We start from the raw sequence: 22,500 nt of genomic DNA on the forward strand, positions 1-22,500 counted from the left end.
GGTGGCGGTAGTGGTGTGGTGTGTTTCTCGTGTCGCCGAGACCGTCTGGTGGAAGTTAGCGTTTGTCCGTGAGCCATCGAGGAGGTTTGTACGTTCGTTTCATATACTTTCGTATTTCGTTAGGAACAACGGGAACGACAGAAGCCATAGGGACACGAGTACATCGAGTAAAGGAGTATGAACACTTCGTGTCTGTAACGTTTTTTAGGGGGATATCGCGACGATAGAATTTGGAACGGGCATGAGATTGGACAATGTTTTTAACGGTTATTTCGGAAAGTGCATAAGCCAAATATGGCTAATTAATGGTGTTTTTATAAATAGTGCTATTTAATGTGTGCGGCGTGCAAGTGCCGTTGACGTTTCGTGTGTCAGTGTCCTCTTTCTCTCTCTTTCTCTCTCTCTCTTATTCTCTCTCTTTTTCTCTTTTTCATTCGGCGTCTCTCTCTCTCTCTTTCTCTTTTATACGGAAACCGTTCTAGTCTTTCCTCTTTGGCGTGCATCGGAAAGAAGGGGATAGAGTAACGGAAGAAAAAAATAGAGGATATATATATATATATATATATATAGAGAGAGAGAGAGAGAAATAGAAAGAGGAAGAGAGAGAGAGAAAGACTGCAAGCTTCTCTCTCTCTCTCTCTCTCTCTCTCTCTCTCATTGCCATGCCAAATGACAGGTGCGAGGCGCCCCTCGAAAGATTATCCCCATTGTTGACCATAGGCTACGTCGTTCCCGCGTTATTCTTATACGTCGCCGTACTCGCAGAATGACGAGATTACGTCGGGCCTCATCGTTTTTTCGGAAGTCAGGCGAAGAAGAGGAGAGACAACAGCAACGACGACGACGACGACGAAGACCAGGAGGAGTACGGATTCCCTCGCGCTAGCGACAGGCTATGAGCGCTGACAATGGGGACGACTCCTTGGTAATTATCATACCTTTCTCTTTTTCCCTTACTCTCTCTCTCTCTCTCTTTCTATCTTTCTTACTTGTTCCCTTTCCCCATCTTTCTCTCTCTCTCTTTTTTTCTATCCATCTCTTTCTATCTGTCTTACTTGTTCCCTCTCTTTCTTTCTCTTTCTATCTATCTATCTATCTTACTTGTTCCCTCTCGCTCTTTCTCTCTCTCTCTCTCTCTTTCTCTCTCTCTTTCTCTTTTTCTCTATCTATCTGTCTATCTATCTTACTTGCTCTCTCTCGTTCTTTCTTTCTCTTTCTCTCTGACACTCATTCGGTCGTTCTCGCACGCTCGCGTGCGTACGCTCGACGGTTCTCCATACCGTTTCCGTTTCCATCGTCTCGTTTTGTTACATTGCAGCCATGAGACACCGAAGCGGTGCTCGTTATCGCTCGGATTGCTTCGTCGTGTACTTTCAAATGCACCTGATCAAACGTCTACATAATTATAAATATATATATATATATATATATATATATATATATATCATATTAATGAGGTATCGCGATATCCTTTGATATGCCATATCTATTATTATTATTATTATTTTTAATCGATTAATTGATATTTTATTTAAAGGATTTGATAAAGTTAGTTTCGAAACACGTTGTGTTATCATCGATTTAATTTTGAATTTAGATATATCTATATGGAAGGATTATAAATTTTCTATGCTTTTAGACGTCATGTTCTTTCCTGTTTTATCTTTATTTTCTTCTTTACATTTTCACAGGAAATTTGTGAAATATGAGCGACGGATTTGTATCGTTCTTTCTCTTCCGGTATGTCTCTAAACGAGATCGTATGACGTAGGTATATACTTCGAGCAGGCGCTTTCACCTAAAAGCGAAACGCTAACGATGTAGCGTCCTTCCTTCTTACGACCCTTTCGTGAAAGTAAAATCATTTCAATGACGGCAAATTTAAGCGACGAAAATGTTTGAAATTCAAGAATGATCCTATTCATGCGTGAACGATGATGATAATGATTATGATAATAATAATAAAAATAAGAATAACAACAAGCACAAGACAATAGTACAAAAATAAAACTTAAATCTGAACAATGCATCATACTACGAGCATACACCATAAATAATAATTGAAAGTGAAAACTAGAAACTATAGTTGGATAGAACGATATAGACAAAGATAGGGATACCGTTAATAACAGACAAGCCATCATATTACGAGATAAAATGTAAGAAATTAGTTATTCTTATAGATACATGCATCAATACCATATGATAAAAATATATTAACAAAATATGAAGAAAGAAAAATAGATAAAGATATGATCAACTTGAAATAGAAATAGAGAGAATATGGCAACAGAAAGGAAGTAATAATAGTATCATTGGTATCACTCTACATTTGTTCACAAAGCATTTAACTCAGCTCGGTTTACAACGCAACATACATATCAGAATTCAAAAGGCAATAATTTTAATAACACGTGAAATAGTCGTAGTAAATTATTAAATCAATAATATACACATACAATAGTAGTATATGAATAGATATATCAATAGTTCGTGCATTAAAACTATCCCACGATGAAACGCACTTAAACAAATATAATAATAATAATAATAATAATAATAATTTATAATTTTATATGTAATAATAATAAGAATGATTATTTATTGGATTAATCCATAAGAAATTTTATTCATTTACACATAACATACATATTAGAACGATTAAATATTATGAAAAATTATACTTAATATTTAGAAACAACGTTGATCGTAAGGATTGCGATAGAAACTCGGGATTTCTTCTATAACAGTGAAAATGATCGTCTCACATATGGACGATGAAATCCTACGTAACAAATTGGCACGTGGTTAGAGTCACGTGGTGAGCTCTCTCGATCATTCTCGAATGACTTCGTAAATATACTTCGTTTTGAAAAAATATATCTAAAGTATCGAAAGAATTCGAAATTTTCTTATTTCATGTTTTCAACATTGACGTCTCTCGGAATATGTACACGCGTCTACAGTGCATACAAACATATATATATATGTACATATGTACGTATATGCATACACACTTACGTATTTACACACATACTTATGCCCATATTTATTTCTATTGCAAATATTTGAAGATTCGTAGAATGACGAGTTTGTATTTACGATTCTTATTCGTAACCAAACGAGTGACCTGATGTTTTTCTTTGGTACAAATTTAAATTCTGAGTAGAATCGTATAACGTAAATGTTATATACGACCTCAGTCGTATTTCCTTGGTTGTCTTTTGAATTTTCGTTATGCCAGTGTATTCTATTCTTTTTACCATTCCAGTCACAGTCCGAATTCGAGGGTCGTGCGTTCAACGACACCCAAGAGTCAATGAAACTCGTAAGCTAAGGTAGTAAGTTCGATATCGTGACACGCTTTTGCTATATTTACACGCTCGTTAATTTTATCGATCCTTATTTTTTTATTTTTTTTTTTTAATCAATTCTTTCTTCGATCTCCAGGATCTTGAAACGGAAACAAGATCTTGTTCTTTTTCTTTCCTTTTTTTTCTCTTTTTTTTCTTAATAATTTATGCTAAAACATTTATGAGTAATAATTGTGTATTTATTTTTTTTTTTTGTTACATTATTACTTTTAATCTTGTACCGTTCGTTATCTTATTTACGTATATTGCATTTGTCTACCGATTATCATCGTCATTTCTATAAAAGTTTAAATAGATTTATATAAAAATATTAATCTAAATATTTTTTAAATATTACGAAGATCTATACAACTTTTATATTATATAGATTCATATCAACGTGATCCGAGTTACAATCATTTGAGAAATTTCGTAAAATTTATCGTCGCATTTAAATGAAAGTGAACGCATTTGTAAAGTACTTAGCAGTCAATCGAGACTCCCCGAGCAGTAGTTTATATTTTATGTTAGACGGATAGTGTAGTAATCTCGACGTCAAGGCAAAGGAAACATTTAGGAACACTTAGAATGCATTACTTGTATTCGAAGGAACGAACGAAACGCATATTATTCGATATAAATGCGAGGAGACGCAATGTAGTAATGCTATTTTTTTCTCCTTCTTTTTCTCTTTTCTTTTCTTTCTTTTTTTAAATACATTATTTAAGATTTTTTTACAACAATGAGTTAATAATTTTAATTAACACGAAATGATCGATGGTATATGTTTCCCAGTTATGAGTTAATGATAATAAGTTATTAATTTTCTCGAATTTATTATGAAATAAATCAAAGATCGTTCGGCCAATTTGTTCTTATATATTTCATTTGTTGTTATTATTAAATGTAAAAGAAACGTTTCATTCGATATAACAGAATCATCGCGTTTATTGGGAAAGGTAGGCCGGGGTAAAGCGTTTATGAGAATGCAAAGTAATACGTGTCAAGTCTAACGAGGCGCGTCGGGTCTCGTCTCGTCTCGTCTCGTTGCGGAATGCAGAAAGTTGAGAGAGAGAGAGAGAGAGAGAGAGAGAGAGAGAGAGAGAGAGAGAGAGAGAGAGGGTGAGAGGGAGGGGGAGAAAAAGATAAAAAAAAGAAGTCAATGTAGCGCAAAGATCGACACAAGAGTTCACAAAAGAGAACGGAATGCTATAAAAAAAAATATTGTCCTCTTTTTTCTTTTTAATAAACATACGGACACCCACCCATACACCTACACACAAATATTCATTTATTCATTAAGACATAGAAAATATGAAATCGTAGAAAGGTTTTATACGATCATCTCGATCGTGTATGTATATATATATATATATATATATGTTTGTGGTTTTAAGGGAAAATGCCGCTTACTACACGTTTTCACTTTCGAGATATATATTCTTTATAAAGTTCTGAACGCGTCAATATTATTATTATTATTATTATTATTAGCAATGTTTCCTTGTTTTGTTTTTTTGTTGTTGATTCCTTCTTTATTTGTTTTTCTTTTTGCTTTATAACGATATAAATGCAAATATATTTCCATGCATTCTTTTTCCGACAAAAATATATATAAATTATATTCCGCTGACCAAATTAATTGTATAAACTCAAATTTATTGAAATTGTAACATACGAGGTTTTTTCTTACATCACAGATACACACACACACACACACACACACACACATCTATAAGAGAGACCGTTCCAATCGAGAGAATAACCTCGAGGAGTCGAGGAGACGTATCGATTTCAGAAATGTCACGAAAAAAATTGGTGACCGCGTCCTGTCCGAGCCGACACGTAGGAACTATTCTTTCCAGACACGTTTTACATTTTCAGTATTACTCGAACTATCTCGAGAAAAAGATATAGATAGAAAGACATAGATCGATAGATAGGTAGGTAGAGACAGACAGACAGACAGACAGACAGGGAGAAAGAAAACCGGAGGAAACTCTTTCGCTACGTTGCGTTTGCACTCGATTCGAAATGGACATCCGACTTTCTCACGATCGAGTTGCCTCCCCGTGGGAAGATCGATTCGTGCGAATCGTGCGCGCGGGAGCACATTTTCCTTTCCTTTCCTCTTCGACGACTCGAGATGTGTTTTACTCGATCGTACTCGACTTTTTCGTTGCATCGTCTTATAACGGGTTTTACACGAACGCTTACAAACGGGATGCCGATCGTTCACGAAGAACCGTTTTTGGAAGTGTAACGTTAGAGTATCGATTGTGTCACTTTTTATCTGTCTCTCTCTCTCTCTCTCTCTTTTCTCGCTACTGTCTTGCGTTATACCGCATTACCGTGAGGCGTGAACCACGAACGTAAATCACGCTGTCGTGCTCGTTTCAGTTTTTTTTTTTTTTCATGTTTCCTTATCATCGGATAATTCATGGAACTGTTGTTCAAATGGGATTTTTAATTTCTGTTTAATTAACTACGATTGAAAACAACTGAGAGAGAAAGAGAAAGTGAAAGAATTAATATCCTTTTTATCTGTATAGAAACATCCTTTGTTTCACGCTTGCTACTGCCACGATTGAAAATCGAACCGGTTCGATCGTATCAGGACTGATTGTGAGAGGTATCGTGTTTGACGTCAAAGGCAATCCTCACGACAGGCATGTTCACACGAAAGCGTGATTCACGATCGTCGTTCACGCCTCGTAAGAACGATGCATTATGACATACTAACGATATCCGAAGAAATTATTGATTTCTGATTATTTTACTTACACTGGTTAGTCAAATAATTAATACTTTTGCATACGAGCGAATTATTGTCATTAATTTTACGAATAAATTAACGGGAATGCAATCGTTTAAATCGGTGTGCATCTTAAAATAATAAATTTCCATCTAAAAATAATTCGTTCTTATTTTTATACGTTGATATCGATGGGATCGCGTTAAATTGTAAAACTTTCGGAATGTTATTGTTTCGTTTTGAAACAATGGTCGGTCAGTTTACATGATCGATCATTTTTTTTATGGAATAACAACGCAATCGTTTCTATATATTTCATAGAGATTATTAGAGCATATCGGAAATACTTCGAAGAACGTTTAGATTTAAAATAGCGAAACGGTCGTTGTTAGGCCGTTTTAAATGATCGTAAGAATTGGCAAATTCATGTTGTTTCGTAACGGAATCTGGAAAGTTGATTAGAAAAAATGGAAGTTTCATTTACCGTACCGTACGATTCGTATTTCACCTCGTCTCATATAATAATAATCGTTACATCGACGAGTCGAGTCTAAACTTACGTGATCGAACGATCGTACTCGATTCGTTACCGATAACGTTACTCACATACATTTTCCGATAGTTTCATTCTTATTCGAACAAGTTAAATTCGAACTTACTGATTTGACCGGTTTGAACCGATTAACTCTTTTGACGAATACGACCTTGTCTTTTATAATCTCACTTCTTCTTATTCTTCTTGCGAGGACTCGTACGTATTTGTGTGGAAATGCATGACGAACGTCAAGGTTATTCCAATTTGTCTTTGTCGAGAACAGGACGGACAATAGCAATTTTGTAGAATCGAGTTACGCGAATAAATTACTTATCTTTTAATATCAATGATGTTTTCAATTCACGTGTGTGTGTGTGTGTGTGTGTGTGTGTGTGTGTGTGTGTACAATATATTTTGTTTCGAAAGAGAAAATGAAGAATTAAAAGCACAAAATCTATTAGAGTTTAATTTATTATTTTATTACAGTTTAATTATGTTAGATTTAATTCGCGTTAAAGAATCGAGTCTTTAAAAAATTTAAAGAGAAAGCTAAAAAAAGATATCTTCGATAGATAGTTCACCCTTTCGTTAATTTATGCGACACTTATCGAATGCCTCGCAAAATGGCGTATACGTGATAGCATATCCACTAATATGAAATATTTGATCGATCTCGTTAATAAGTAGATAATCTTTAAGAGTCGTTAGGCGTGGTGGTTCATCGTGAATCATTGAAGACACCCACGTTAAGATCTAAGAATCGTACGAACTATCGTGTGCTCCCAAGTACATTATTTCTTTGTCTCTTGTATAATAAATTCGTTAAATCGTTTTAACCGTAGGTTTGACGCCCTCGCTAAATAGGATATAGATATTAGGTTCTCTTTCGAAAATGGACGGGAACGCATGAACGTAGGAAAATGTTTGAACGGGGATTGAGCTCAAGGTCGAACGAATAGCGAGGGTAACACTATACTCGTGAGCGAAAGATTAACATGACTCTCTTAATTCTCATTTGTTAATACTCTTTAATTCGATTTACGTTTGGAATGGAACGAATTTAGTTTAACTTTGAGAATCACTGCTTAAGAAAAATCATCGTGCGTTTCTTAATAACCGAAAGCTGAGAATAATTCGTGTTCTAACGTGAAAGTTCCGAAGAATATCTTCCCCAAGAGGTGCAGGCTCAAAAAGAGAAGACGTTCACGACGTTAAGGATCTAATCTTCATTTTCCGTTCTATTCTCGTCCTTGTGAGAATAATTTACGTTCTTCCAAATCTAGTTCTTCTCTCGTCTCGTTCTCGTCTCGGTCGTTGACTCGACGATTCCTCTTTCTCCTCTTCCTCCTCCTTCTCTTTCTCCTCCTCCTCCTCCTCCTCCTTCTTCTTCTTCTTCTTCTTCTTCTTCTTCTTCAACAACGACTATGACTACGACGACGACGATGACGGCGACGACGACGACGACGCCGTCTCGCCTTATGGTTGATTTTACATTAGCAATGCTATAGTTTAAATTAATCGTTGTCTAGCAAGTTCTTTTTGTCTAGCCTATCTATCCGAAGTAGGTTTTTAGCGGTAATAAGGCGGTACTTTCGAGATTTATTCGAGTCATATGTAATAGTGAATAAGTTAGAAAGTCGATTTCAGAAAAAGGGTTATAACGGAAAAGTAATATAATATTCAATCCGGAATACAGAAAAGATCATGATGACGATGACGATGAGGATGATGAGGATGATGAGGTCAATGTACGGTACGTTGCTTAAGGCTCAAATATTTATCGTAGTTAACAGCCGAGTAGTTTGTGGACCACAAAAAGGGTGGGGGAAGGGGGCCAGATATAGAAACGCGATTCTCGCGTATACGCATATGCGCGCTGGTACGAAAGCGAAGGATCTTGAAAAACGATTAATGTAAGTCCAAGACATAATTATCCGCGTCCGCCGCACATTTGTGGTTTTAAAAAATACCCTGGCTCATTCCGTAAAATCTCTTTCAGGGGTGCTCAATCTCACGATAATTTCATTCTGCAACTTTTTTCTCTCAATGTTTTCTCCTTTTTTTCCATCTCTTTTTTCCCTCTTTCTCTTTTCTTTTTTTTTTTTTTTTAAACAAATAGTCGACGAATTGTGACTTATTATTTCAATGTATTTTTACAAACGGTTAGATCTAAGCCTTTTTGTTTATTTATTTTTTTCTTTAATAGACAATCGGTGAATCATTTCCTGCGAAAAACGGGGAATACCTTATTTAGCATGGTGTTTAATTATATGCATAACCATACTTATCGTAACTCGTTATCGCTCACGGTTTCGTGCCCTTGAATTCTTATTTCTTATCTCGAGTCGGCTATTTTTTTCAACGAGGTGCAACGTTACGAGTAGTGACGTAAAGAGTAGTCGATTCTAACGTCGAATTACGTCACAATAACGTACGTCACGTCTTTAAAACTGTTTGTTAATTATTTACTTGTGTGTATATATATATATATATACATATTTACGTAAATCTCTACGTCATTTAAACGCGGATGAAAGCATTAGCGCAGTCGCTTTCAATGAGATCGCGTGGATATCGATTAGCTTTATACTAAAACAACGATTATTTCGATAATTTATTTCAACATTTCTTTTTTTTTAAACGATTCAAGCCTATTTGTTTATTTATTTATTCATTTGTTTCTTTTTCTTTTGTAATCGTTATATAACGTCAGACAATTTGATTTTTCATAGGAAAACCTTTTACATAAAAATTGCATAATTTTTTTGCCTTTCTATGTTAGAAATTTATTATTTTCATTGTATCTTCCTTCTATTTTTCTTTTTCTTTTGTGAAACTAATACTTTCGAAGTTAATCATAGTGGAAAAATCAAATCAGATCGTTGGACATGTATAATATCGAAGGATTCGTTCAGAAAGAGAGAGAGAATGAGTAAGGGAGAGAGAGAGAGAGAGAGAGAGAGAGAGAGAGAGAGAGAGAAGGAAAGAGGATATTTTCTCGGAAAGCTTTGAATAGACCAAAAGATCGTAGAACCCTTCGTACATCGAGACGACTTCTGTTCTCTCCAGTACGAAGGGATGAGTCGAGTTCGATGACTCAACGTTTTATCGGGAGGGTAAATGCGAGGGTAAATTGTCGTCTAGTCTGGCTGGTCGTCCAGACGAGACAAATATTTCATTGAATTAATATTCAATTTCGTATCATATTAATCGCAGTTATGCGTATTACTTATTTTATTTGTGTATTTTATTCACATAGAGAACGTTAGGTTTTTGATGATTAACGCGAGAGAGAACGTAGTAAATAGATGAGTTCATTAATTTTTTTTCTTTTTGTATTCTTTCTTTTCTCTCTCTTTTTTTTTTTTTTCTTTACAGTATGTTGCAACGACGCGAATTAATGTAAAATGCAAATTAGATGCGGTTAATATATTACGAGAAATGGTCGTGGAAAATACGGAAAAACAAACGCGCTAGGTATGGCAGACCAAATGTAAAATGAAATAAAATGCGAAAGATAAGACGATAGTTATTGGTGACTCATGTTACTTGACAAAGAAACATCGTTTATGTTTTTTTTTCTTCTTCTTTTTTCTTTCCTTTTTTTCTACAATTTTTTCTTTTTCCCTTCTTTTGTTACGGTTTCAACGATATAGACCAATAGATGATTCGCGAGGGAGGAAAGAAGGAAAAAATTGAGATTTCAAATCTTCGCAAAACCGAAAAAGTGAAATCTTAAAAGTACCTGCTAAATTAATCGAATATTGTTATTTATCTATATTTCATTTCTAACAGAATCTCGAAATGTGTGCGGGAAAAATTTAATTATCTACTTGTTTAATTATCAAGCAAATAATTCTAATGTAGAAAAATGATCATCTCGAAAGCAGCAGCAAATTACGGTATTAGTTTTAACTATTAAGTAAAATAACATTTTAATCTTAATTTTGTCTTTTCTAAAATAGATGAAAAATTATATTCGATATCATAGAAATATACAAAGATCTTTCGTTGCGTGATCGTCGATATCAACTATAGTAAATTATTTAATATCATATATCATATTTTCTTATAACCATTGACGCAAGCATTCGTTATCGGAATATTTACGTACATATGTATATTCGTTTGGAAAAAATATCGTTTTCAGATTTTTCAAGCGAGGTGTTTCGTTTCTCGTTTATATCGCATTGGATTTATGAATGAATTAAATCGATGAAATGTATAGTATACTACTATCGCATACTCGAGAACGCGCGATAAGAAAATTCATGGAGAATTTTAATGCGTGCGTTCGAGTTACCGATAGAGCGGAAAGCGATATGCCTCGGTAAAATCGAACATCGATGTTACCGACGTCAGTGCAGTGCCGTATATAGTTAAACGATTAGAAGTTACTACGATTCGTGTTCTTTCGTAATTGGAAACGAAATGTTGGATAATAATCGCATGTATAATCTACGTTAATCATTACAAACGCAGTAGGATCGTCGTAAGAAATTAGTTAATTGTGTTGCGGTTCGTTTATATTAAATCGTTATATTAAAGGTTAAGATTTGTTTTAGTCGAGAAAATAAAGAAATAAGAAAGATTCTATGTTCGAGATAATTTTTTCTAAAAATAAGGGAACAAAGAAAATGAATAAAAAATCTGTAGCAATAGGAAAGCGGTCGGTGTGGATACGGTCGATCGGCGGCTCGTTCTTACGACTCTACTTCGGTTCGACTCGGCTTTATTCGAGTCGGCTCGGTTCGGTTCGACTCCCTCCAGCGTCGAGATCTCTCGTCAGCCGGCGGCGTCAGTCGTTGCCGTGACATCGCGTCGTATACTTTATCGTTGTTCGTTCTTGACGACGATCGAATCATCACACGTTTCCGATAGGATCTTGCCATTTTTTATATTATATTCTCGTATTATCGACGTTTACGTAAACTCGTCGATCAAAGAATATTCAAGTGAATTTTAAGTGAATACGTCATTATGGAAGGAATTTGACCGACGCCAGCTTCGCGTCTTTTTCGATCTTTCTTTATTCCTTTCTCTCTCTCTCTCTCTTTCTCTCTCTCTCTCTCTCGTCAGACAAGAGAGAGAAGAGAGTCGAGGATTGTAAAAGGTAGAAAACCGGTTAACATCTGGCGATCGTTTCTTCGACGGAGATCTAAAGTGTTGAAATTGACGAAGCTTTGTTTGCCTTTAATTTGTTTATTCATTTATTTTCTTTTTTGGAATTTCAAAGATCAATTTTCAAGATTAGTCTCAAAGAAAATGTATACTTTCGATAAAGGACCCGATAAAGGAAGAGAATTTTCAACAGAAATACATACAAAATCGTTTTCATCGTTTCGCAGTTCGAAAGATTGGAGATATACCGTTGTTCGAAACTTTGTTTAGATTTTTCTGTACGGTAAGAGTCCTTCCCTCCTTTTGAATATGTCCCTTCTTATTGAACTTTTATTGTATGTGTGTGTATACGATTTTCGTTCGATACGCGTTTAATACGACTTTCGTATTATTAGATTCTCACAGTAAATAGGATTTGAATTAGGATTAAAGAGCTGGGTCATCGATAGATAAGACTTTTTAAGTGGAACGGAATAATCGTTATATATTTCGCGTTATCTAATATCATTTTGCCGAATTAACCATTTTTCGATGTTACTACTATAGCTATGCATCTACATAGTTTGTTTCTCAAAGAAACAATTTATGTATATACATCTGCAATACTAGGTTCAAAAATAATTTAAATGCTAATAATTGATATGATATAAACGAATCAACGACTTGATGAATAATTTTGTTAATCAGAAATTTACAGAAGGTCGATCTAAGGAGGAAAAATCTTTAGTCGTAATATTCCATATAAATATTCACACATTCTTTCGATAACATTTATGTTTTTGTATACGTTTACATGTGTATTTACGTTCTCCGACACGTGTACGTGTGCCCCGGAGCGGTCAGTCTCATTCTGATCTCACAACAATAACGTTACACGAGACAGCGCACGTGTTTTCGTAAAACGTATCATTCCTTTATTACGAATATCTTGATAAAAAAGAATCTTGTTAAAGCACGTGACGAATCAATCTGAAACAATATTTCGTTCGATCAATGATTACATTTATACGTATGTATGATACGATTAAAGTTAGTTATTTAATCATTAGGTTAAATTAATGAATTTTTAATAGTTGTAGTCTCGTCGTCATTCTGTATATTTTTATTATTATGAATTAGATAATCGATATGAATGACGAATATCAATGAATAAAACGATTCGATGATTTCAAACGTGTCTACGACGTTGTAATTTGTTAATTCGTACGAATTTCAATCATTGACAAAACTTTTCCTATAGACATTATTCTCCTGTTTCAAATGTTACTTTATTCAAACTTATCTTCTGAACGTTCAATCTTTTTAATTGTTTTAAAATAATTTGAAAGCTTCTGAACTTTAATAATATCGTAAAGATAAAAGCGTTATAGTACTGTATTCATTATATACAAAATAACGTATATATTTTCATACAAATCTTAAGGATTTTTCAAAGAAAAATTCTTCGACGAAAATAACATAAAAAAAGAAAAAAAAACGATAGAAAAGTCTTTGGAACATCAGATTCGTTTTATTGCAACGTATTTTAACGCTTTCTCTAATTCGTCAGACGATTTGCGAATTTACTTGTTATCCGTTTGCGTGTGCTGTGTGTGTATATATATATATATATACACATACATACACACATGTATATGTATGAATATAATATATGTATAAGTAGAATTGCCAGAGAGAAAAAGTCGAACGAGATCGTCGAACAAGGCCTTAGCCTATTTATCTAGTAGAACAGTCTACGGATCATTAGTTGGGTTGACTAGCGTCGTTGTTGTACACCTTGTGATTTTGATTACTTCTTCTAAACTAATTCACTTTCGAGGTGAATAAGGAGCGAAGCGTAGGAACACCTGTGGTCATACCGATACAAACAAAAAACGAGGATGAACGTCCATTGTGGAGTAACAGCATCTTTTATTTTCTTATTCTTTTTATTTTCCTTTTTTCTTTTTTTACATACGCACGTAGATCTCACCTGAGGACAATAGTACACGTTCGTAATATTATTAATATATATAGTTCGCGTATAGATTAGAAAACTTAGTCGAGCAAGACGTGTTTATTACGTCGACAATACGTTAGCACTTAATTGATACTCCTTAGAATAACTTTGAGACTAGATCCAAGGAGAGTCTCTGGTATGTTGCCAGGATGGGATCACGAATTTTCGATAATCTCGGATAGATCTAAGACAAATGATGAAATATTTCATCATGTGTTTGTCTGTCTGTCTGTCTGTATGTATGTATGTTTATCGAATCGGAAAAAGAAAGATGGTTCAAATTGGAAGAAATATTTATGTATTTATCTTGTAGGTATACGTATTTATCGTAAGCAAAAAAAAAAATATGCATGAATAGTTCGTTTAAGCCCGATTAAGGGCACGACAAAGAATCTTTAGTCATGACGTTCGATGGCCCTCCACCGCTTTGGATGGATTCCATACTTTCGGACTTATTTTTTTGGCGCATCCTATTTACGAGTATTCAAGTGTAAGTAGGGTAATTTTGTCGCATATAAAACAGGCATTGTAAAATGTAAAGTTCAATGTTTAAAGCGTAGTTTAAAATACCTAAATCGAATCGATCGTATTTAGAGAGACACAGCTGGTGGGGCAAGCGTACGAACGTACACGACAAATCGCGACAAAAAATATCCAGAGGACGAAAGAGTCATGTTTTGTAAACCAGTCGAGATTCAGAGAATTTGAAGGAAATACCTGGAGATTCTCAAGGTCGGAATATTTTTCTCAACCAGTATGCTAATAACAAACTAAAAGGTTTCTTCTTTCTCTCTTTCTCTCTGTTTTTCTTTTCTTCGATTCTTACTTTCTCTCTTTCTCTTTCTCTTCTTTTTTTTCTGTTTATTTATTTCTTTTTTATTCAAGTAAATCTGCTCGAAATTCGTGGCAAGTTATTCGAATGTTTTCAATCCATACTTTTCTAAGGTTGTTTCAAAGCGTTTTGTAATTTTACCTTGGATTATTTCGAAAAATATGTATGAATGTATTAAGTAATGAAAATTGTACATAACTTTTCCGTTCGATTCATTCGAATAATTCTATTTTATTTTTCAATGTTACTTTTTCGACAGAGTTTGCTATTGTCATCGAAACAAATATACGTAGAATAAAGCGAAAATAATCCAGACGAGAACGGAGAAATATAAATATTTTTTTGTAAAGAAGAAAAGAAAAGAAAAGGAGAAAGAAGACAAAGAAGAAAAAGATAAATAAAAGGGTTGTGCTAACTTGATGCAAGAAACAGTATGATAAGATGAATAGGTAGAATGTTTTGATTAATCTGGCGAGTGTCAACGAAGTATAATTCTCATTACAACGACGCGCGCACACACACAAATACAAATGCATACGCACATAGAAGATTATGGTACGCTCGAAGAAAGTCGCTTGTGAATATGACGACGAAAGAGAGAGAAACGCAGGGGGAAGGGATAAAAACACAGAGGGGGTTGCTATTAGACGACAGACTCTCGGGAGAGAAACGCGTTCGTGCAAATCTCGCGGACTTCTCTCTGCCCTCGTTTCTTTCCAGGGAAAATTATTTCTTTCGCGAAGCGTACGAGATTGCGAAATTTTTCCGCTCTTTTTTTCGACCTGCAACACGTTCTAATTTTTTTTTGTCTTTTTTCTTTTCTCTTTTATTATTATTATTATTATTATTATTTTTTTGTAGCCTTCTTTATCTTCGAGATGCATAAGTGAGAACGAACGTTATCGTGAAGTATGGAATAAATATGAAAAACCAGAGATCGGATATGTGTGTATATATATATATATTTTTTTTTAATTGATATAAATTAGCTAATAAAAAAATTATATGCATATATATATATATGTATATATATATTTTTATTAATATGAAAATTCAAGAATCGATCCTAATCTTTTTTAATCCTTTTTTTTTTCCTTTTTTTTTTTATATATATAAACAGATCGGTTGCGCCTCTCGGCGTTCGGTGACCGGGTAAAGTACAATACAATTATCATCGTATGAGGAAACGTTAGTCACTCTTTGGCGTCATATTTATCGTTAGTTTCTAATGAAATTAATATACGTCGGAATACCGTTGACAGGATGTTGCATCGTTATGCATTTACACATGCACACACATATGTACCTATATCTCTCTCGAATCTATTCTATAAGTATATATATGTATATATCTATATTCAATATAGGTTTAAATATAAATACTTATTCTTATTAGGAAGACAATGTTTTTCTCATAGAATGATTAAATGTCAAGGAAGACATTTTCTATGAGATGTCAATAATTAAGATTAGATCATTAGAAATTTATCTGGCACGCTCAATTTTTTTTTTCTTTTTTCTTTTTATTGAAATTTTTTTTATTCAATTTATCAGACTGACGCAATAAAATGATATATACTATATTTACTCTTAGAAATATTTGAAATATTAATGTAATAAATAGAAAAATTCGAAATAGTCCTTTTGAAAATTCGTAGATACGAGAATTCGATCGAGAAAGTAGTTTCGTTGCATTTTTATCGTACACATTACGTGTAAGTTCCTCGTTTCGTTTTAATTAATATCGGTCGCTCGTCACCGACACGAAATTTAATTGCAGGGGTTCGTTAATGTCGTTGTATACATAGTTTATTCGATATTTACATACTTCTGTGTCTCACTCTTTCTCTTTCCTTCTCTCGTGTGACAAGTCGTGACAGGCTATTCGAGTTTTATCGAAACGAGGCGTCGACGGGCATCGACACTTTTATCGTGGAGAACTTTTGTTCGATCTTTTTGCGTTTTATCCTATCGTACGTCCAACGTATTTTCGTTTCTTAGATTCTCTTACTTCTCATTTCTTTTATTTTATTTTCTTTCTTTATTTTTCAAAGCAATCTTATCTTTTTGGGATACATGAGTTTGTAGAATGTTACGAACGTAATCTCTTGTCTTTATATAAAGTTGTCTTTTAATACCATTTTTCATCTCTCTTACTTTCTCTCTCTCTCTCTTTCTTTCTCTTTCTCTTTTTCAATGTCTAATTTCCAGCAAAAGGAAGAAAAAAGAAATAAAAGGAAAAAAAAAAAGAGAGAAGAAAAAATTTATTTAATTAACGACAACGATTATTATTATCATCAACGAGTTTATAATGGACAGTCGTTATATATTTATTGAATACATATTCATTTCTTTTTCTTTGAACGATGTATTTTTAACGATAAATCAATATAAAAATGGGCTGTTAAATTATCGGAATGGAAGGAGAAAAAAGTTTTACGGATCGATTTTCGATCGTTTAAATGTTGTTTATTCGTGCGATACGAACGAATATCGAATTCGATACGAACGAATTGAATCGATACAAATATCGAAAGTTTTCATTTATATTTAGGAATATTTAATGGAATATTAATATTAGACGAGGATTGCTCCCGTTTTTTTTTTTAATTTCTTTTTTCTTTCTCTCTTTTTTTGTTTTTTTTTTTACGAGAATAAAAGGAAAAAAATCCGATATCGAGTACTCCCTCGAATATAATAATATCGATCATTTCTCGGCGAGAAAAATCCTAGTCTCAAAGTTGAGAATGAAAATGAAGTTAATTAATGAGGAAGACTCGAAGAAAACCACATCGTCGATTGAAAGTTACGACCTTCCGATATTAATTGTCGACTACTTATCGAAAATCGATATCGGGAATATCGTTTTCATTAACCCTTCTTGTTGCATCGTACGTACGATGCGTTCGTACGCATCTGAATTTATCTCGTTGGCAACGAGACTATATATATAAATACACATATGTATATCGAAGGTTCAATTTAATTAAAAATATCGATTTCTCGAATGTAGATTTCGATTGTTACGAAGATAATGTTAATTAGCAAATATTATTATTCTTGACATTGTTACGTCGTTTAATATGTTCCTTTTTTCTTTTTCTCTCTCTCTCTTTCTTTCTTTCCTTTTTTATTTTTTTATTTTTTTATTTTTTCTATTTATCGACAGATATTCGCTCTTATCGAGTCTCTTGTCTTTCGTTACAGTCGAACGATGAAAACAGCTGTAGTGGATAAAAATAATCAACCTGTTTGTCTCTTAGAAAATTCTATGAAAATTGATTAAAGCCGATAAAGAATTCTCAGAACGAAGAAACGATCACGTCAGTTATAACCGCTTAATAGAAAAAGGTTTCAACTTCAAACGAATCCCTAATTTACAGATCGTTGGCTGAACTTTATCTGAGAAGAAGATTGAAACAAAAATGTGTTAGGCAGATCGGTGATAATAATTTGAACGTATCGACGAGCTTAGAAAGAGAGTATCTTTCTCTCTTTCTCTCTCTTCCTATTTCTCTATTTCTATCTCTATCTCTCTCTCTCTCTCTCTCTCTCTCCTTTCTCTCTCTCTCTCTCCCTCCCTCCTTCTCGAAAAGACATTTTTTCGAGGGAGGGGAAGAAAATAGTACCGATAAGAGGAGAAAGTAAAGAGATTAGAAGGTGAAGAAGGAGAGAAGAGGAAGAGGAGAAGGAGGGGAGGAAAAACGTTCGAGTGATATTAGGACGTGGATGCTGTGGCCCGTGTTGGGGGATGACGGGCTAAGCCCAACGTCGCCCCCGCCGGCGGCCAGCGTTAAGGGCGTCAACAAACTGGCACCCTTTCTTCTTTGCGCACCCTGCAAGCCGAGCCAAAGGAAGAACCAAAATTCCACGCAGTGGTACGTGCAGCAGGTAAAGAGACACGCACGAAAGCGCTACTCTTGATCGTTTCTTTTTTCTTTCCCCTTACCCTCTCTTTATTTTCTTTCTTTCTTTCTTTCTTTTTTTTTTTCCTTTGATAATTCATTGATTATTTCGTACGTCTTCTGTATGTGTGTGTACGTACGTGTAGGTGTGTATGTATAATTTTTATTTATTTATTTATTTATCTATTTATTTTAATGATATCTCTCCGCACATTGTCTTGCTCCCTCGTCGTTTTTTTTCACTGTTCTTTCTTTTTAAAATTTATATTTTCTTTTTTCTGTCTTTTTCTTTCTTTCTTCTTCTTCTTTTTTTTTTTTTTTAGAATGTTTTACTTCGCTCTGTCGTAGTTTTTTCGTCGTTGAATATTTCATTTTTTTTCCATTCGATTCTTCGTCTTCGTATGTTTTCTCTCTGTATCTCTGCTTGTGGGTTTGTACGTATCGCGCGAGTCTCGATTTTTCTGTTCTTTTCTTTTCTTTTCTTTTCTTTTCTTTTCTCTTCTTTTTTTTCTCTTCTTTTCTGTTTCTTTTTTGTTTGTTTACAATAAAACGTTCCTCTCGTTTGAGAGATTCGTCGTTTATAGAATGCGATTAAGTCAGTTTCGATAAGATATTGCGTAAGAAGAACGCACCTTTTAAATGTCTTGCTTGCGGCGTGAAACCTTGATCTGGAATTCTATTCTTTACCTTTCGTTTATTTACCAATGGAAATTCGTACGATCATCGAAATCGATAAGTTGATATACGAGCTTTAAATAGAAATTTTCTTTAAAATTTATAGTATTTATTCTGACACAAGAGTTTGTGGATAAATATATTAGATATTAAATGAATAGATGTTAAGTAAAATTTAAATAAATAGAAAATGAAAATAATCGGAAAATTACGTAGTAATTATCTTTTTTCTTTTCTTTTTTTCATAAAAAATTATATTATCGCATATTATGTATATTAAAATTACGTTAAATACAATATTAATACATTATAATTTTGCAAAAATTTAAAGTGCTCTTTGTGAAGAATAAATCAAGATAAAGTTATTTCTTGGAAACAAAATTTTTTCACTTTTTTTTTTTATAAAATTTCTATCATTCTCTATTCGATATTATCTATTATTTTCCATTAAGACTCTACAATTTGTTAAGTGACGTCAATGGGAAAATTCGATCGATTTGACGGATTCAATGAAGAGATAAAAATCATAAAGATAGTAAATGTCATTCGTGTTAACGTAGTCGACGCTCGGGGGAACCTTGAAAATAATAAATATCAATGACGACATTGTTCTTCCTCTGTGGATCAAATTCTTTTTGTATAACGATGTTGAATATATATATATATATATATTCATATAGTATAGGTATATATGTGTGTATGCATGCATGCATGTATGTATATATGTATATATCTCGTAGTAGCCCGAAGCACAGGCGTTAGCAACGTAATCGAATAATCAGGGTCACAGTGTCATCGGAACTATATCGTTGTCTTTAATACTACGCGGAAATGGTGGGGGATACGATGATAGTAGTACACGCTTCGATCGAGTCCATAGTAAATAAGTAGTAAGTACATGTGTATGCAATAAGAACGATTTATTACTTACAAGGGAAGGTCATGACATATAATCCTGGAATTTTTATATCGGGTTAAGATTATACTCAAGAATGGTAATTTAAGATATATTCTACCATGTTTCGATCCTGTTGTAGGTCTTTTTAAGAAAAAGAAAAAAATTCGAAGATTTGAAATGAAAGTTTGAGAAATTTTACCATAAAGTTTCAAAATTCAATTCGTTCTCGTTTCTTTGTTTTTTAAAAAGAAGATCATTTATAAAAATGAAATATTTTCGGATATCTTGGATGCAATTATCGAGGAAATTTGATTAAAAAAAAAAAAAAGAAGAAAAACGTTTTTTTTTTTTTCATTCTAATACAATAGTTAGAAAATTATATATTGTGATTTCTGTCGATTAGAAAAATATCACGAAGAAAGAGTATAGGATCTAACGATCTACGTAATAAGCGTTTACACGCGGCTCGAGTTGTAATCTTAAACTGCTCGTGACATCTAATTTCCTGGCACGTGACTCATCCCGAGCCCTTAGGTCCTAAAAAGAAAGAAAGAAAGAAAAAAAGAGAAGAAAGAAATAAAACACTTAAAGTTAATCGTCTATCCGCTACTTGCCGCAATAGTTAACGCCGGTGGCAACGCGACGTCTAACCACGGAACCATGTAATTATGCGTTACCTGACCGGAAACGCAAACTTTATTTCTGTTCATTCGGAATTCAAAAGGGAAGTGAGAAAATCCTTTTGTTCGTGGAATAACACGAGATATATTACGTTTCCACTATTACAGTTATTATATATCATTAGATTAGTATTAATTATTTTCGAAGAGGCCGTGTAACACAAATATGCCAACATTGTTTTGAAATCTATTGGAGTTAAAAACTCAAACGTGTAAAAGTTAAACGTCCTATTTTTCTTTCTACTTGTAACGTAAACGAGGATTAAAAGATAATTTCTCTGTAATCTATATTTATCGGTGTATATACATACATACGTATATAGATATGTAGTAAAGAAAACTAACGTAAGATCGCAAAGCGGTTTCACACGCTCCGTTGCATTCCACGTAACTGAGATCACTATAATATCAAAACTCATTTGGAAAAGATTTGCTAACAGTTGTGACGTGTTCAGTGCAAATCGTAAATGACGATAGTACAAGAAAGACTGCACAAATGTCTATACGTTCTTTGAAGTTCTTTGACTACTTTCAACGACTTTAACATGCATTTCTATTTATTGTTAAGTATCTATATATGTATATACATACATGCATGTACTGTATAAAACGACCTTTTCCTTCTTTAGAGCTAGCAATGATCCGCTTTATCGTTCGCTCTTTGAACTTCCGTCGAGTCTCGTTGCCCACGCGATGACTTTGTCGCGAGAATCTTTTTTCTTTCTTTACTTCTTTTTCTTTATTCGTCATCTCTTTCTTACCTCACATATTGTTTCTTTCATATATATATATATATACATAATATATATTAGTCATTCGAAATAAATTCTTTCGTTCGTAACATTAAAATAAAAAAAGATCATGATTAATGGTAAAATGATTAGACTTGTTTGTTTTTTCTTTTTTTTTTTCTTTTATGTCAAACTTGGCCCTTTTTTTAGTAAAACATATAAAATAAATTATGGAAGAATTCAGAAACGTTGTTGGAATTTAAGAGATTTTGCAGCGACGCTTTCTTTAAAGAAAAATTATGAAATCGTCAATCGAGTTTATCGACGTACACCGTCATGTAAGAATACATATGTATATATCTACTTGTATAAATTATATTAATGATATAATCTTGAAAAAAAGAAGAAAAAGAAATTATGGTTTGCAATCTACATGTTTATCGTTGTTCGTGGATCATTTCGTAGAAAGCATACCTATGTACAAAAATGATAGTATCGACGAATCGATCGGTTCCGGAAGCATTCTTGGAATCTTGTGTGAGGAATCGATTCAGATAGTCACGACGAGGAAGAGAAAGTTTCTACGTCTTGGGATTGTATTCGGTACAAATTTCCTATAAATCAATCGAATATTCTCTATAGTCTTGAATAATTTGCATGCCATTGTAATTGTGTTTCGTAACTTCATTAGACGTAGACGTGTAAATCGAATTGATCGCTATAATTACTTGTCCCAGTTGCAATATATAATATTTATTATCGTTGTTATATTATTATGTATTATTTTTACGTGTTAGTATGTGTTATATAATAATCGCATATATTTACTCGTATTTTTTTGTTTAGATCTATTTATTATCATATTTGGTAATATGCATCTGACTTTGATTATTTCATTTTGAGGTATAGAAATGTGAATGGCTTCGATTCTTACCTACTTTTTTTAATTGCAATAATATTTTCTTTATGAGTCGTTACATGAAATTATGTAATTTATTATTTTACATACATATACG

At 33.4% G+C, this 22,500-nt stretch overlaps 1 protein-coding gene across 4 annotated transcripts in view; it reads left to right on the forward strand.

The window, feature by feature from the left end:
• Positions 1 to 22,500, forward strand: part of LOC122631597 (ral guanine nucleotide dissociation stimulator) — a 31,297-nt gene that overhangs the window by 62 nt on the left and 8,735 nt on the right. The window contains exons 1-2 of one of the 4 annotated variants that reach the window (XM_043817504.1): positions 1 to 84; positions 766 to 925. The exon at positions 1 to 84 is cut by the window's left edge and continues 62 nt beyond it. In XM_043817504.1, coding sequence (XP_043673439.1) covers positions 896 to 925 — 30 coding nt within the window. In that variant the 5' untranslated portion in view covers positions 1 to 84; positions 766 to 895. Of the gene's footprint in view, positions 85 to 620; positions 926 to 11,432; positions 11,757 to 17,978; positions 18,487 to 22,500 lie in introns of those variants that run through there. The other 3 variants (XM_043817501.1, XM_043817502.1, XM_043817503.1) reach the window with 3 other exon arrangements.

The sequence above is a fragment of the Vespula pensylvanica genome, chromosome 9, assembly GCF_014466175.1.
Source record: "Vespula pensylvanica isolate Volc-1 chromosome 9, ASM1446617v1, whole genome shotgun sequence".
Lineage (NCBI taxonomy): Eukaryota > Metazoa > Arthropoda > Insecta > Hymenoptera > Vespidae > Vespula > Vespula pensylvanica.